Source organism: Nicotiana sylvestris, chromosome 11 (assembly GCF_000393655.2).
Source record: "Nicotiana sylvestris chromosome 11, ASM39365v2, whole genome shotgun sequence".
Lineage (NCBI taxonomy): Eukaryota > Viridiplantae > Streptophyta > Magnoliopsida > Solanales > Solanaceae > Nicotiana > Nicotiana sylvestris.
In genome coordinates, this window is record NC_091067.1 from 148,738,407 (window position 1) to 148,757,318 (window position 18,912).

The 18,912-nt window shown below is 37.1% G+C and overlaps 2 protein-coding genes across 2 annotated transcripts; both read right to left on the bottom strand.

Moving 5' to 3' along the window:
• Nucleotides 1-1,789: 1,789 nt before the first annotated feature.
• Nucleotides 1,790-8,660, bottom strand: LOC104227121 (U-box domain-containing protein 13-like). Its single transcript, XM_009779279.2, has 4 exons — nucleotides 8,172-8,660; nucleotides 4,850-4,966; nucleotides 3,974-4,423; nucleotides 1,790-3,355 (listed from the first exon to the last, which is right to left on the bottom strand). The coding sequence occupies exons 1-4, from the start codon at nucleotides 8,442-8,444 to the stop codon at nucleotides 2,204-2,206; spliced, it is 1,992 nt and encodes a 663-aa protein (XP_009777581.1). The 5' UTR covers nucleotides 8,445-8,660; the 3' UTR covers nucleotides 1,790-2,203.
• Nucleotides 8,661-14,946: 6,286 nt separating this feature from the next.
• LOC138881827 (uncharacterized mitochondrial protein AtMg00860-like) lies at nucleotides 14,947-15,972 on the bottom strand. Its single transcript, XM_070162109.1, has 2 exons — nucleotides 15,898-15,972; nucleotides 14,947-15,396 (listed from the first exon to the last, which is right to left on the bottom strand). The coding sequence occupies exons 1-2, from the start codon at nucleotides 15,970-15,972 to the stop codon at nucleotides 14,947-14,949; spliced, it is 525 nt and encodes a 174-aa protein (XP_070018210.1).
• Nucleotides 15,973-18,912: the final 2,940 nt, after the last annotated feature.

The following is an 18,912-nucleotide window of genomic DNA, read 5'->3' on the forward strand; positions in this document are numbered from 1 at the left end:
TATATATATATATATATAGGCAAGGGCGTGTCTATGTTATAAAATGCCTCTTTGCCAAATAAAACTATATTTTATGTACAAATTTTCAATGGTTTAGCCATATAGAGTAGATGGCACCCATGCTCAAATTTTGGCATTGGTGCCTCCGATCGAGACCCCATGGGCTCACATTAATATAATACTACGTATTTAGTTTGTATTTTGTAGCTCATTTTTATTTTAGTTCTATTTTTTTGTTTCCTTCTTATCATTCTTTCCTTTTTTATCTCCTTCTCCAAGTCTTCATGGTAAACAACAACTTAAGGAATCAGAGATTAAACTACTTATTACTTCCATTGAGATTTATTTTATCTTGAACCACTATAAATTGGTTTTATTAAAAATAATTTATGCGACAATAAAATCTAAGTCCATGATGAGACTTGTTTAAAAAAATTTATCCCAAATTATTGCTTAAACATATTTGAATTTTTACCAAATTATTGAAATTCTTTTTCAAAATTTTAAAATAAAATATACTTTCCTTTTTTTGGTTAAGCAAGTCACATATAAAGAGCTCGTCATATGCTCTGAGAGCTTTTTGACGAAGTTTCTTTTTACAGTATTATATTTTCATTAGTATTCTATTTTCCCTTTTTATTTTGAATTTTATGGTAAAACCTGAACAGGTTTTAATATAAACATTATGCAATGATTGTCAAATTATAATTGATAATATTAATGACAAACACATACTTAGATTAGCAAGATTATAGTTTATCTCGTTGAATAATGTGCAAAATTATTAATATATCATAAAACGCTAAAAAAATATGCATCACGTGATATTATGACAAGTATCGTATTGCACCCATGATCTTAAAATCCAGGATCCGCCTCTGTCAATAGAGGTAAAAAAAATAAATTTTGCTTTATATACACGGTGTAATTTTTGGACTAAGGGGGTTCGGGTGAACCCTTCCGCCCATAAATCCGCCCCTGCTTCTGAGTAATAAGAGTTGGGTGGACATTGTATACCTGTCTGATAAGATGGTGTATAAACTGTCTAGGATAGTTTTGTGGTGCAAATCGCTTAAAAACTACTATAAACTTAACATTGATGGTAGTTTCAAGGATGACAAAGAAATGGTAAGGGGTTTTGGTTTTTGTGGTTTACTTTCCTTGTTAAGTGTACATATGTTGTAGGAGGATCTCAAGAGTACATAAGATCACAGAATGTATAGATTTGGGTACGCCCAATCTCCTGATTTTTTTGGGAAAGGTCAGGCTACGTATACCTCTCGGGCATGTAATTTGCTACTGGTTAATTCTATCTAATACACATCCTAGGGGTCTAGCCTAACCCCCCATCTTTAAGGTGGCTTTGATTTATAAAAAATTGTGACTTTATTTGAACACTCAATCTAAAAGGTTATATATTTTTATTTACTTGATCATGTCTTCAACAAAAACTCAGCAAAATAATCTCACAACATTGGGAGAAAGGGATACTCTTCACTCTTCACTAAGAAAGCACATGTAGACGGGTAGAGGAAGAGTAGAAGCTACTAAACTCAATAGTCTTGGTTGAAACCATGTATTTATCTTAAGAAATTCTTTGAATATGTACAAATAATTAATTTAGAATCCAATTGCTTAAAAGATTTAGAATCCTAAATCCATAAGCTTCAATCCCGACTCCGCATCTGCATGTACAGGAGGGTGGCCAAGTTTTGAGCAGACTTGAACTGGCTCCTGTTTAGTAAGAAATTGAGTATTTGACTACCAAAGGCAAGACAACAAACGGGAATTTGTAATGGAAAGCATCTCCTTCTATAAAAACTGAGGAAGATAACACTTGTACAACTGTTACAATGATACATCAGACATTTTTGCATGTCAATTTTTTCCTTGTGTGTTTTTTCTGGGCTTACCCTCGTTCCCTGGCTTATTCTCATGGGAGTACAAGCCTCAACCCAAGAAAATCAAATAAATAACTTAATGAATGGGACTGGTGATCTTCCACCTTTCCCTCACCCCACCCTTTTCTTTCTCTAAGCCATGCTAAATGTCATCAAATGCTTATATAGTAAAAGAACCAAGAAAGAAAAGCCAAACAAACTAGAACAAAAAAAAAAGGAACAATAAGCATTCAATTGTCATATAGCCGACCACAACTTGTCTGGGGTTGTGGCTTAGATGTTGTTGTTGTTGTTGTAAGCAGTCAACTGTCAATGGTATTAGTCGATATGGGTGGTGACCGCGACAGCTGGTGATGAATTTGAGGCTCGGCTTGCGCCTGGGGCGATTTTTGCTGCTCAGCATATCTGTTCAGTCTTTCAAGCAATTGGGTTGCCTTCCTTCTACCCCTTTCTGTTCCATTTTGTACTAAATCCATCAAGGGGCCCATCAAACCTAGTTGCTGCGCTTCGACTAGATGATGTTGGTCCCCGGAGCATAGGTGTACTAAAACTGCAGCTGCATTTTCTTTGTTTCTTGGAGAACCACTTGAGATCACATCCACCAAAACAGGAATTGCTTCTGCAGCTCCAATAGCTGCCTTCCCTTCTGGGTGACTCGACAAGATTGCTAAAATAGCAAGTGCTTCATCAACCATACCACCTTGAGGTTCCGTGAGGAGTCGCATTAGTGTAGGTACAACACCAGACCTTATTGCCTTGCCCTTGTTCCCTTGATAAATGCACAGATTGAAAAGCGCTGTAGCAGCGTCTTTCTTACCCCTTTGGGTACCTTCACTTAATAATGCCACGAGTGGAGGAATTGCTCCAGAAGAACCAATGGTGACCTTATTTTCATCAATAACTGAAAGACTGAATAGGGTGGCTGCTGCATTTTCCCGTGCTTCCATGCTCCCCTTCTTGAGCACATGCACAATACCAGGCACTGCTCCGGAGGTTATGATATTTCCTTTATTATGCTCACATATGGAAAGGTTAAGAAGTGCTGTAACAGCATGCTCTTGGGTTCGAGAATCAGGTGTGGAGAGAAGGTGGACCAACAGAGGAATGGCACCCGCTTCAGCTATTGCAACACGATTATCAGCATTACGCTTAGCAAGAAGGCGGATTTCACCTGCAGCAGAGCGCTCCTCTTCAGGGCTGCCAGATTTGAGCTTTCTCAGGAGATTTTCAATCTTCGAGCGCTCAGCAGGGGTGCATGCTGATGCTGATTTATTGGGTCGAGAACTACCTGGTCTTTTGGGTGGTTCAATCCCATTTGCTTCACACCACTGTGCTATAAGGCTACGCAGCACGTAGTTGGGTGTCAGAGCTTTGCTTGTGAGGGCTTGTTGGGTCTTGGGACAAGTGCTATGCCCATCTTCCAGCCACTTCTCAATACAAGAACGTTCATAGGTCTGCAGTGAAGTAAAATATTAACCTGTTAAAAATGATAATATGACAACTCCATCTCTAAACGAAGTATGTCTAGAGGACATCTTCCAAGAGCAAGCAACCAATAAGCCACGAGGTATGAATATCTACCACATATCATTGCTGTATACAGAAAATCAGCATGACTGAAACAAAAGTCGTTTGGGATTTTTGGCAAAATGTCTTGTTTCCATTTTGATGATAGTCTGTGTACACAACATCAGTATTTTTGAATCATCTGACTAACTGTAACTTGTTCCTCATGGTGATCTAAACAACTTTGAAGCACTTCACTAGAAAAAAGTTATGCTACTCCAGTTGATGTGACAGTCTTCAAAAACACTTCTCAAAATGTGCATTTCAAATACTATGGTGTAATAGAAACGAGAGATAAGATATGCAGCTACCTTGGATGAAATTATAGGTCTGACTGACAACTAATAAATACACACAACCACCAGAGCAAAATATTGATTATCTATCCTCATAAATGTAAGTCGAAATGGAAGGGAAGAATCTGGTTTTTCTGTAATGAAAGAGTAATAAAAGATAGTTCAACTGATCTTTTACATCAATATGCTAAAAGGACCCAGTACCAATACCTGCCCAGTTGAAACAATGACTGGATCTCTCATCAACTCCAGGGATATAGGGCAACGAAAATCATCCGGTATAACTGGGGCCTTCTGGCTCTCGTCTGCAGATGCTTGTCCACAAGAAGTTGAAGACTTTTCCCTTGCAGAAGAATCAATGTTTGGGTTCTCAGTCAGTACGAAGTCCTTAATTTTCTTCAGTAGCATTGACATCTTCTCTATTCTCTCCTCGGGATCCCCATCTGTGGCAGTTACCATTTCATGCAAAGCTAGTGATTCTTGTTTAAGGTCATCTAATTCAGTCAGCTGTAGCTTATCAACTAACCGCCTTAGGACAGCGTGATCTACCACAGCATCATTACACTTGCTATAAAGAGAAAACAAATCTTCATGTAGTTCAACATCAGGTGTTTCAATCCTTCCTTTGGCTCTTCGGAACTGAGAAAGGACAAGTTCAACCTGGAAGCAGAAGAAGTGACAGATGGCAAACAACTGAAATATGTTTCTGAGGTAGGCCATCTAACCCATCAAGCTATATTGCTACAAAACTTGAATGCATTACTTGAACCACTTTAATTTCTGATAGACTAAAATAAGTAGCGAACCCGTTCACTTGTCTAGTTCTTATAGACAAATGTTCTTGAGTACTTAAGAGAAAATTAATAGATATATTATGCCAAATTAAGACATGCTTGATGCATCCTTTGACAGTGAAAAATAACTTTTTGCTAAGAATAATTATTCATAACATAAGATCTTGTAATCGTGAAATTTTAAAAACGAGTGACAGAATTACAGAAGAGAATGAGGTCCAGTACTTATGCTGCTGCTTCCAAAACAATCTCCCCCCTGGAATGGAAGAGTTAATTAGAAAATGATGTGCACCTGTTCTTTAACTTCGTCGGATATGTCAAGCTTTTCGTAATAAATTCCACTTAAAGCTTGTTCAAGCTGAGATGTCACCTCTTGAAATTTACTCATGATCTGCTCCCTTTCTAGCACCTGCAAATAGACACCAATTCTTGAGTGACTTACTTAAATTCTGTAGGACAGATTAGGAGTCATGGTTCAAAGAATCTCACTGCCACTCTACAAGGATTAAACATAATTGTTGCTCCTACTTGCAAGGAGTGTATTACACACAATGAAATTAGAAAACTGTCTGATATATGATACCAGCTTTAATTTAGAATAAGTTTATGAGAATGTGAATCGGTAGATGAAATTATACTTAGGGTACCTGCCAGGCGTTCAGACATGTCTCGGTATCCTAAAGAACAAGTCAGTTTATCGTGTCTGGATATCAGGCCAATCAAGCAGTTAATGTAAAGGTTCACGAGGGAACAAATTCCTAGTAAGAGCTATCAGCTAACAGAAGGCAGGTACGCGTACTTATTCTAGAAGTTTCATATCTTCACCAATGTACTCGGCAAAATGTGATGTTCTTCATAATCTAATTAATCTTATCAAGTAATTGTTGAGGCATAATCAAATATATTCAAGTGCATAATTATAGGCAATGACATACAAAATGCCCTTTTGATGTTTTCAAAAGAGCGTGCACCAATGCCCTTGAGGGGAACAGGGTAAAGAAGCAAAAATGTGATGACCTCGGACAACCAACATTACATTACTATGAGGGTGTTTGGTTGAGCTTATAAGCTGGTAAAACTAGCTTATAAACACATTTTGGCTTATCTACGCGTTTGGTAAACACTCAAAGTGCTTAGAAGCTAAAATCAACTATAAGTCATAAATTGGTCACCCCCAACTTATGGCTTTTCAGCTTATAAGTACTTTTAGTTTGACCAAGTCTATTACTAGTTTATACTTAATAATATTTTTTAGTTCACAAAATACTTTTTCCAAAACAAATGTCCTAACTTTCTCTTCATTCTATATCGTTGTTCATCCTTTTCTTCAGGAAGAAACTTTTTAATTTATGGTCTTTTGTAAAGTTTTTAAGGGATTTTAGTCATTGGAACAAAAGAACAGCTTATCAACTGCTTATTACCAGTTTCAGCACTTTTATCCAAACACGTAAATGCTTATTTAAAAAAACAGTTTCAGCACTTAAAAATGGTTTTCAGCACTTCAAGTTTATCAATTATTTACGGTTAGCTCATCCAAATGGGCTCTATGTATTGATGCTAGAACAGGTTGTAAAATATTTTTAGAATTTTTTGACCAGATATACCACAAGCCTTTAAATTAGTTCAGTGGCCATGTATTTATAGTTTTATACTAAAAAATCTTGAAACATTTTGTGCTCCTTGCTGGCAACTCTCTTCACTTGGCGGAGTAGAACATCCGTATAAAGATACTACATTTACAGCAGCAAGTGATTCTAAGATCCTGCCAAAGGTCTTCGGAAAGCTTGTTCAGTTATATGAGCAAATAATGAGCAGCCAATTTTGAAGGTAGAAATCACTAACTGGGTTAAACTTATCTACGCCGATTGTTTGTGCCAATTCAAAAATACGCGACATGTATGTTTTACACATACCTTTATCATTTAACCAATGATTAATTAATATGTATTCTCACCTTAATCTATCACTTAACCATAAATTAATATGCGATGGTGTAAACACCGGGGTGTAGGTAACTCTTTTCCTAAAGTAACCCAATAGCTAATGTCACATGATTAGAAATTTAACACACATAACATCAGTCTAGAGCCTAATCTCTGATCTTTGTTTCCTCTTCCATCTTTTTATGATATGTATGGGTTTATCCTCCTCCCCTTTTCATTTGCTTTTTCTTAACGTTTATTGCTAGCTGCTCACTTTTAGCATAGCAGGGAGAACGAATCACGTAAGTGCAATCAAGATATTGCCAGCTGCTCACTTTCACGAGTCCTTGTTGGTTTTCTTCACAAAATAAGTTAACAAAAGAAGCTTGCGTGGCAGAGTAGTGACTCCTGTGGAGCAAACTCCAGGAAGAAGTCCATAGACAAAGATATAGAAATTTACCAGAAGAACAGGAGCATCTCTCAGAGGCCAGGAAGAACAAGTAGTGGAATTTCTCCAAGAAATCTGAGTCATTAATTAGAGATAACGGCGTTCCATCCAGTAGTGTTCGATTAATGTATCAAGCCATAAAAGCATCCTCGGCAGGAATTAATTTCCTTGTTACCAAATTAAGTCAGGTTTTGTAGAATAAATGGAGATTTCAACTCTAAAGTTCAAAACTGGACCATCACATTTGGAAATCAAACTCTGCAAGAGGTTCGAATCTTAACTCAATCACTACATATTGAGGTAGTTATGCTTGATTACATTTATTAATAACCAGCAATCCAGAACCAGAGTCCATATCAGGGATTATCAAAATCCATCTGGCTCATGGATTATGCGAATCGGAAAGTACATCCAGAAGTAAAGCCATGTGAAACAAAATCAGACTCCATAAGTGAGCTACATCTACTATTAGAATCTTCAACTGCCTCGCCAACAAATTTGTCAGGACCGAAATATTCATTTGCTGCATATTCCCATGTAAGAAGAGAGTTTCATAAGGGTTTAAAAGAGAGTGAAAATATATAGGTCATACATAAAACCAGAGCCAACCCCATTCCCACGCAGAGGGTGAATCAGTTTACAGCCGACCTACTAACTTAAAGAAAAAATCTCTACCATAATCTTGAAAATCTTAGCTTACTGGCAGCCAAATTACACTGTACAAATAGGGCAAAAATAAACTTTTTGGCAACATATAAACGATTGAATAGTGCATTCAAAAATTGCTTTAGGTAATCGGTTCAAATCTCAGGTGTGACAATCTAGTTCTTTTTATTTTATTCCACTTGTATAAATTCCTGGCTCTGCGCCACTTGCATCAACAACAACCATGATAAAATAAAATGCAAATCTTTCACCTTTAAAGTGTACTCACTTTTTCTTTATAGCTAATTTGCAACTTCCTATCACTGATCTAACGATTTGTAATTACAGCAATTTCAAAAAAAAAAAAATCAAACTTCTCTAGATGATTTCATAAGCTCCTCCAAATGTGAAACACAACAATCTTAAGCAAATCAAACATAAATCCTATAAAATCATAAACAATTATAAAGAATTTACTAGAATTAATCTGTTTCTCTATTTGCTCTAATCATTTCAGAAAGTATATTAATACCAGACAAATAGGTCTAAAAAATCAGCTAAAAACGAGCTAATAATTGGAAGAAAAAAAACATACGCACCAGATAAATTTTGCTACCTTCGCTACCGAATTTGAGGACATCTTTAGCAGATTGAAGAGCTAATTTTAAAGAAACCAAAGCTTTTAATGAGTCAACAGGGAGTGGCTCTTTACAATCACGAATCTCTTCGAACATAGGAGTCAACAACTTAAGCCTCCTAGCTAAATTACAATACTGCTTCTTCACTGAATTTCTGAACTCATTAATGCTCGATATTTCATTCACTGTTTCAATCAGCTTTTGAACTATTTCTCCTTTATCTTCTTCTCCCATTGCTTTTTCAAAGATCCAAAAATTTCCACAAAAAAAAAAGGAATCTCTAAAAATGTTTGAAGATTTGAATGAATATATGAGACTCTCCTGCTAAAGTTGACAGGTCATGGTCGTCGTCGACTTGGTCGACTCCATTAGAGAGAGAAAATATAGAAGAGAAAATGGCGTTTTTTAGAGTATGAATTGAGACTATAGAGAGAGAGAGAGAGAGAAGGGGAGAAGGAGGTGTATTTGGATTTTATTTTATTTTATTTTAACAAATAAAAACGTACACACATCTGATATTAATATTAAAAATATATATAAATTTATTATGATTAAATTATAAATTAAAGGTGTAAGAATTCCAAAAAAAAATTATTAATAAAATCAGCTACCAATCCAAAGTAGTAAATTAGCTTTAAAAAGTTATTATATATTAAGGTTAAAATATATTAATTAATTATAATTTAGTGATAATAATATATATGAAGACGCATGTTATATATTCATTAAGCCAGTATAAATAGGATTTGGCGGGTAAATTTTTTTATCTTTTTTTTTTTTTGGTATTATTATCCTGGACACTTAACCAAGCTTTTGAATCAAAAATCTTGATCAATAATGTACTTTCACCTTATTTTTGCTCTTCAGTGAGATCATTTTGGATATGCAATTAGTATATAGCTTCTTCACAAATTTAAGAAAACAACCTTTTACTGTTATAAAGTCAGTAACTAATAATGAAATATATGAGCCTCTTACTGGTGCAGTGGATCTATAGTTTTGAGGGCGGATTTTATTGAAGGTAGTGGTTTTGCTATTAATATAAGAAACTAGATATTCCATCTAATCCACAATAAGTGATTATTTTATTTTTTTTATTTTGGTTCAAAATAAGTGTACATTTATATAATTAAAAAAAAATTAATTTTATTTTTTTCAAAATTTACCCTTATTTACATATTACAATGTGCCAAGTTCAATTAATTAAGGTTAATTTAGCGAATACATTTTTTTCTCTAAGAGTTAATATTTTCTTAGTATATCAAACATAAAGTAGTCACTTATTGTGAATAAGGGTAGCATATTCAATAATCCATAGCTGCAATGGGTAAATATTGTGGCTATAGTTGTCTAAAAATATCTAAGGAACAGAAGGAAAAAAGGTAGCTTGATGAGAGTGATAGCACTCCTAGGAATGTGTGCAGACAGTCTTCCTAAAGTAACTATTAGTGACTGCTTTCATACAATGGCGAAGGCAGGAATTTATTCAAGGATGTTCATACTTTAAAGAAGTGAAAAATATTTTTCGAGAAAGAGTGTTCAATATATATTATATACCTTTAAAATTTAATATTTTACCTGTATACGTAGTTTAATTTTCTGACAAAGGATAATCAGTTGACCACTTTTTATAGCATGTAGCTTCGCTCATGCTTCCACGGCACAAACCCATAATCTATAGTCGTAAATAAGAAGTAGATCAAAACTAAATTAGGTCGTGGAATTAATGATGACTTTCGAATAATTGTCTAGTTTGATGTATTTAAGTGTCTTTAATGATTGATCATTACTCATCTATGCATGAAAATTTGTCCAGGATATTATGTTTCATAAATATTTATTTTTATATCGAAAATGATATTTTTGTTACCTGATTCAATGATCGTATCAGATTGACTCGGTATTACTTTTTCAGTGAATTCGGAACCCATTAAATTGATTATCAAAATCTGCCTAGCAGAATAATCCAAAAATAAAGTTGTACATAATATACAATATTATCTGTGTGTGTGTGTGTGTGTTTTTTTTTTGCAGTAACCGATTGTCAGGTCAGCAAGAGTTTGACCCTAATAGGTGCTAAGCTGTCCGTAAATTTTTAGCTGAGTTTCCCTTTTTATCCTCAGGTGGACCTTTGAATTGATAAATGTAAAATATATATTGCCATAAATATGTGGTTACTTACTTGTAGTTAATTTATCTACAGTTTTGTTTTGATTTATAGCTTCTATGTTTTGATGATGAGCTGAGTGTAAATATCAAATTTGAATAAATGAAAAAATTTATATATGCACAAGTGCTGAGGCGGATCTATGTCACGATCCAAGTTCTCCATCTGTGAACTGTCGTGATGGCACCTAGTCTCTACGACTAGGTAAGCCCTAACAAATTGCGGAAAAAGGAAATGAAATACGAAACTAGCAAGTTACGGATAAAACATAATAAGAGAGTCTAAAATGGCGCTCGACATATACAATACATACTCTCAATGCTGAATCAAACTCCCAAAATCCGGAATCTCATGAAATTACAAGCTGTAGAAAAACTATATAGTGTTCTAACTCCAAAATGTCTAATCAAAAGTAAATACAGGAAGTCTAAAGCTAGAGGGGAGAATAGAGAGGGACTTCTGGATCTGCAGACGCGGCAGATATATCTCGAAGTCTCTGATATCATCCACCTCATTGGTAGAACGGCTTAGCATAAGAACCTGGATCTGCACACAAAAAATATGTGCAGGAAAGGGCATGAGTACACCACAGCGGTATCCAGTAAGTGTCAAGCCTAACCTCGGTCGAGTAGTGACGAGGAAGGTCATGGCCCTACTGGTTATATATATACACACACACACACAAAACAAGGTAAAACAGTATGAAGTGCGACAGAATAATTGAAAATACTAACAGTCGTTAAAGAGTAAAATCACAGACAGAATATACTCAGTACACAGAGATAGCAACAGGGGATCTCCCAGGATATCGTCCCGTAGTCCCGAACGTAAATGTGCAGCGGATCTCCCGGGATATCACCCCATAGTCCGAATCATAAATATGCAGGAGAATCTCCGAAATACTAATCTGTAGTCTCAAAGTAAATATCCAGTACACGGGAATCTCCCGGGATGTCGTCCCGTAGTCCCAAATATAAACGTGCAGGGGGATCTCCCGGAATATTGATCCGTAGTCCCAAAGTAAACATGCAGGGGGATCTCCCGGAATATCGTCCCGTAGTCCCAAAGTAAACACACAATAGTCTCAAGAAAGAATCTACAGTTCTATTTGAGAATAAACAGGAATTTCTACTCTAAATATGCTGCACAGAATACAAGTAAGCAGTTAAAGCATGTAAGACAATTAAGTCACATAAGCATGCTTTTCCTAAGCTAAACAAGAGGCTTCAAGTACAAGTATTGCTCAATTACAAGAAAAATACAAATATTTACTTAATGAAAACGGGTTTTTCCAACAATTAGCACGTGTACACACTCATCACCTCACGTACACAGCATTCATATAACAACAATACCAAATCCTAAGGGGAGTTTCCCCACACAAGGTTAAGCAAGCTACTTATCTCGAACCATCTCAAAATCAATCCAAAATCATGCTCTTGCCACGAGTATCCAACTCCGAGTGGCCCAAATCTAACCAAATCAATATCATAATGTAAATATAACTATGAACAACGAGTTTAGCTAAAAGAATCGAAGCTAAGGAAAGAAAATAAAAAAATGCCCAAAATCCTTCCCAGGCCCACGTCTCGGAATCGGTTAAAAATTACGGATTATGAACACTCATTCACTTACGAGCACACTCGAACAAAAATCACTAAAATCCGATACCAAAATCCTACTAAAAACTCTGATTTTTAATTGGAAACTTTTCTCCCATTTTCAAACTTTTGCCCTCAATTTTCTTAATTAGAAGAGAAAAACAACAATAAATTATAGCATTATGATCAAAATCGAGTTAGAATTCTTTATCCGATGATTCTCCTTCAAAACCCCTTGAAAGGTCGTCTCCAACCGAGTTCCAATTCAATTTTTGTGTTGTGAAATTTCAAACCCTCAAATTTTCTATATCTGCCCAGCGATTACCACATCTGCGGTTCATGGGGCCGCACCTGCGCTTCCTTCTCCGCAAATGCGGTCTGCTTCTGCAATCACTGTCCCTTGAGCTCCAGACCGCACCTGCGACCTCTTGCCTCGCTTCTACGGTCCGCACCTACGGGCTCCTCACTGCAGGTGCGAAAATACAGGAAGCAACAAACTTCAAAATAGCCTAAGTCCAAATTCAACTTCCGTTAAACATCCGAAACTCACCCGAGGCCCCTGGGACCTCGACTAAACATACCAACCAATCATAAAACATAATACGAACTTAATCCAACCCTCGAATCACATCAAACAACGCTAAAACCATCACCCTCTAATCCAAGCCTAATAAACTTGAAATCTCAAGAATTCTACAATCGATGCCGAAACCAACCAAACCATGTCCGATTGACCCCAAATTTTGCACACAAGTCACATTCAATACTACGGAGCTATTCTAACTTTTGGAATCGGATTCCGACCCCGATATCAAAATCTCACTATCGATTCGGAAACTTTAAAAATTCAACTTTCGGCATTTCAAGCCTAAATAAGCTACGAACCTCCAAAATACAATCCGAATATGCCCCTAAGCCCAAAATTACTCAACGGAGCTAACGGAATGGACGAAATTCCATTCTGAGACCGTTTTCACACTGCTCCGACTACGGTCCAAATTCTAAAGTTTAAGCTCTCATTTAGGGATTAAGTGCCCCAAAACACTCCGACATTCAAAACGAATCTTCCCAGCAACTCACAATAGCAGAAACAAACATGGAGAAAGCAGTTAATAGGGGATCGTGGCATTAATTCTCAAAATGACTGGCCAGTTCATTACATCTTCCCCCTCTTAAAATATTCGTTCGTCCCCGAACGAGCATAGAGACATACCTGAAGTGGTGAAAAGATGAGGGTAACGGCTGCGCATATCTTGCTCGGTCTCCCAAGTCGCCTCCTAGACCCGCTGACCCCGCCACTGAACCTTCGCTAATGTAATGTTCTTTGATCTTAGCTTTCGAACCTGGTTGTCCAATATCGCCACAGGCTCCTCAACATAAGATAGATCCTTTTCCAACTGGACTGAACTGAAATCCAACATGTGTGACAGATCACCGTGATACTTCCGGAGCATCGAAACATGAAATACTGGATGAACTCTTGCCAAGCTGGGAGGTAAGGCAAGCTCATAAGCAACCTCCCCAATACGTCGCAATACCTCAAAAGGACCAATAAACCTTGGACTCAATTTTCCCTTCTTCCCGAATCTCATAACGCTATAGGTGAAACCCGAAGCACGACCCGCTCTCCAACCATATAGGAAACATCCCGAACCTTCCGATCCACATAACTCTTCTATCTAGACTGGACTGTGCGAAGTCTATCCTAAATCACCTTAACCTTCTCCAAAGCATCTTGAACCAAGTCTGTGCCCAATAATCTAGCCTCGCCCGGCTTGAACCAACCCACCAGAGATCTACACCGCCTACCATACAAGGCCTCATACGGTGCCATATGAATGCTGGACTGATAACTGTTGTTGTAGGCAAACTCCGCCAGTGGTAGGAACTAAACCCAAGACCCTCCAAATGTCACACACACACGGAGCATATCCTCAAGAATTTGAATAGTGCGCTCGGACTGTTCGTTCGTCTGAGGGAGAAATATTGTGCTCAACTCCACCCGAGTATCCAACTCATGTTGTACGACCCTCCAGAACCGTGATGTGAACTGAGTACCTCTATCTGAAATGATGAAAACTGGAATGCCATGCAAACGAACAATCTCCTGGAAATAAATCTCCGCCAGCCGCTCCGAAGAATAGGTAGTACACACAGGAATGAAATGCGCGGACTTGGGAAGTCGATCCACAATCACCCAAATGGCATCGAACTTCCTCAAAGTCCGTGGGAGTCCAACTACGAAGTCCATGGTGATCTGCTCCCACTTGCACTCCGGAATCTCTATCTGCTGAAGCAAGCCACCCGGTCTCTGGTGCTCATACTTTACCTGCTGACAATTGAGGCAACGATCTACAAACCCAACTATATCTTTCTTCATCAGCCGCCACCAATAATGTTGTCTCAAATTCTGATACATCTTCGTGGCACCCGGATGGATGGAATACCGTGAACTGTGAGCCTCCTCTAGAATCAACTCCCGAAGCCTATCAACATTGGGTACACATATCCGACCCTGCATCCTCAATACCCCGTCTTCACCAATGGTCACATTTCTGGCATCACCATGCAGAACCTTGTCTTTGAGGACAAGCAAATGAGGATCATCAAACTGACGCTCCCTGATACGATCCAACAAGGAAGACCGAGAAATCACACAAGCTAGAACCCGAATGGGCTCTGAAAGATCCAATCGCACAAACTGGCTGGCTAAGGCCTGAACATCCATTGCCATGGGCCTCTTTGCTGCTGCTAAATAAGCCGAACTTACCAAACTCTCCACCCGATGACTTAAAGTATCGGCGACCACATTGGCCTTGCCCGGGTGATACAAGATAGTGATATCATAGTCCTTCAACAACTCTAACCACCTCCTTTGGCGCAGATTAAGGTCCTTCTGCTTGAACAGATATTGCAAACTCCGGTGATCAGTATAAATCTCACAAGGAACATCGTACAAATAATGACGTCAGTTCTTCAAGGCGTGAACAATGGCAGCTAACTCGAGATCATGGACAGGATAAGTCTTCTTATGTAGCTTCAACTGTCTGGACGCGTAGGCAATTACCCTACCGTCATGCATCAATACCGCTCCAAGGCCAATCCTCGAGGCAACACAATAGATAGTATAAGACCTTGAACCCATAGGCAATATCAATACTAGGGCTGTAGTCAAAGCTGTCTTGAGCTTCTGGAAGCTCTCCTCACACTCTTCCGTCCAATGGAACAGAGAACCCTTTTGGGTCAGCCTGGTCATAGGTGCTGCAATATATGAAAATCCCTTCACAAATCGACGGTAATAACCCACCAAGCCAAGAAAACTACGGATCTCTATAGCTGAGGATGGTCTGGGCCAACTCTGCACCGCTTCCACCTTCTTTGGATCCACCTTGATCCCTTCATTCGATACCACGTGACCCTAGAATGCCATGGAATACAACCAAAACTTACATTTAGAAAACTTCACATATAATTTCTTTTCTCTCAAAGTCTGAAGCACTGTCCTCAGGTGCTGCTCATGATCCTCCCGACTCCGGGAGTATACCAGAATGTCTTCAATAAAGACAATGATGAACGAGTCAAGATATGGCCGGAACACGATGTGCATCAAATGCATAAAGGTTGTTGAGGCATTGGTCAGCCCAAATGACATAACAAGGAACTCGTAATGACCATACCGAGTCCTGAAAGCAGTTTTCGGGATATCTGTCCCCCGAATCTTCAATTGATGGTAACCTGAACGCAAGTCAATCTTAGAAAACAGTCGTGCACCCTATAACTGGTCAAACAGATCATCAATACGAGGCAAAGGATACCGGTTCTTCACTGTAACTTTTTTCAACTGGCGATAGTCAATGCATATACGCATAGAACCATCCTTTTTCTACACAAACAAGAAAGGAGCACCCCAAGGTGATACACTGGACCGAATAAAACCTTTGTTAGGCAATTTCTGCAACTGCTCCTTTAATTCCTTCAACTCAGAAGGAGCCATACGATAAGGAGGAATAAAAATGGGCTGAGTACCCAACAACAAATCAATGCTGAAACCAACCAAACCATGTCCGATTGACCCTAAATTTTGCACACAAGTCATATTCAACACTACAGAGCTATTCTAACTTTCGGAATCGGATTCCGACCCCGATATCAAAATCTCACTATCGACCCGAAAACTTTAAAAATTCAACTTTCGGCATTTCACGCCTAAATAAGCTATGGACCTCCAAAACACAATCCGAACACGCCCTTAACCCCAAAATCACTCAACGGAGCTAACAAAATTCCATTCCGAAGCCGTCTTCGCACTGCTCCGACTATGGTCCAAATTCTAAAGCTTAAGCTCCCATTTAAGGACTAAGTGTCCTAAAACACTCTGACACTCAAAACGAATCTTCCCGGCAACTCACAATAGCAGAAACAAACATGAAAAAAGCAGTTAATAGGGGATCGGGGCGTTAATTCTCAAAACCACTGGCCGGATCGTTACAATCTAGTGTATAATTATGGATTTATCCGAATCATTAATTTTATCTCACACTTTGTTTATATTTCAGAAAATTTATTAAATAAGTGTAAAAGTATAATTAAAACTTAATAAATCAAATATAATTTAATATTTTTAATTTAAACTCATAAAGATCATAGTTTGAATCTTCCTCTACAAGTGGTTTAGTGAATTCCACACAAATACATCTTATTTCATTTGGCAAGTAAAATTACGATTCTAAAAAAAGTTATATAGGGGTCTCTTTCAAGTCGAAAAATCTTCTCTTTCCCAAATTAGATATTGAATTCTTCTAGTTAAGCATTAATTTAGCCACATTAAAATTACGCAAGCAGCCAATAGATATATAGTATAATGACATATGATAACGTGGCGTGTGAATTTATGGAAAGAAACAGATCATTCAAAAATTAGAATATATTTTATTTTTTAAACCTTGAGAGAAGAATGAAGGAAAAGAAAAAGTAATGGTTTACACAAGGAAAATTCATTGTATTTGTTTGATAAATTGGATTACCCTTGTTGACATGGTAAAACATTTAATATTTTCTAATTTATTACATAATTTTAGGCAATTGGCCGCCCCCAAAAGAATGTTTCGTTAACAAAAAGGAAATTATATTCCCTTTTATGAGCAAAGTGTAATTGTCAAGCAATACAATAAAACCTTGACTAAACAAAAGATAAACATAAACAAGAACCCCTTTTAAATGGCAAATTCAAAGAAAAAGGAAAAAACATAAAGAAAAAGCCCTATTGGAACTATTGATGAAAACAAAGGAAAAAGATGAAACTCATTAGCTAAGATATTACCGCCAAGGATTGTGGTAAGATGAATAATATTTTTTTATTTGTAAACATAGGTTTTGCGTTTGAACTTGTGGAATAAAAAAATCTTGATAGGGAGCATTTTACCTTTAATAGGTCTTATGCGACATATTTTGAATTAATCGAGGCTTTAAAATAGATACTAGACATTAAAGGGCAATCCAGTATACTAAGCTTCCGCTATGCGCAAGGTTCAGGGAAAGTCGGACCACAAGAGTCTATTGTATGCAGCCGTACCTTGCATTTCTGCAAGAAATTATTTTCACGACTTAAACATATGACCTCATGGTCACATGACAACAACTTTACTTGTTACGCCAACACTTTTCTTAAAATAATACACATTGGAAATGGAAAAAAAAAAGAAGAAGATATCTTTAACTTTTTCCTTTTGGAGAGTTAAAAAAACTAATAAAATAATAGTTGCAACTTAACTGTAGAACCGCGTTTTATGGTTAAAATAAATGATGATTAGATACGACAAATCCCACCTAAATGACTGCTATAATGACAGCTGTTTTCTCTAATTTCTTTAACCAAAAAGTGAGAAAAAAGGGGCATCCATCATGTGCTTAGCTAAGCCTTAAAATAATTAATCCATCCAGTTAGGCTTCTATGACTTGGCTTCTTTTCTCTTTCACAAAATTATTCGGAAAATAAAGAATATTTAACATTAATTATTAAACTTGAACTTTATACACACAAAAATTCGAATTATGACATTGTGACACCTAGTTTTGTCTTTGTACCTATAACTTGGCTACTTACATAATTATGGTCAAACCTTTTTATATAATATCGTTTATTTCGGTATTTTTTGACTGCTATAATAAAATATTGCTATATAAGATATATAGTATAACATAATATAAAAATCGGTTCCTAAAAAAATTTAACTTTTATTGTAAATGTTGTTACATGAGGATGTTATGATAGAAATGTCTAATTGTAGTTATATGACCCTTAGTTTTTTCCTTGTACCTATAGCTTGGCTTCTTATATTATATAACTGATATAATTATGAATATTCTTGTAATCATGATAACATAGAAATGAGAAAAGGCTTATGATAACAACTTTCAATAATATTTTTATTCCAGGATCTTTCGTCCTTTAAACCAAAGGCATAAGCATTAGAATCTCGAAAGCATGTGCTTCATTATGGATAAATCGATAAATTAATGGAAGTCTATTCATCTAATGATCTTATCCTTTTATTTGAAGGGAGTTTAACTCCCTTTCATCTAATGGGTGTGGCTCCTATTAATGACAAAATGCAGTAAGCGAGGTTTAAATGGTTCGAGTATGTACAAAGTAGAAATCCAAATGCATCGGTGAGGAGTTATGAGCGGCTGGCTATAGAAGGAACGACAAGAGGCAGGGGCGGCCTAAGAAGTATTGGGGAGAGGTGATCATGCAGGACATGGCGCGACTTCAGATTTTCGAGGACATGACCTTTGATAGGAAGATGTGGAGGTCGAGTATTAAGGTTGTAGGGTAGAGTCATACCTATGTGAGGCTAGTCTGATAGAATTTTTATCTCAGACTGCTAGTAGTTAATATTGTTTTCTCACTACTCTTTCGTTTTATAGTGCTGGG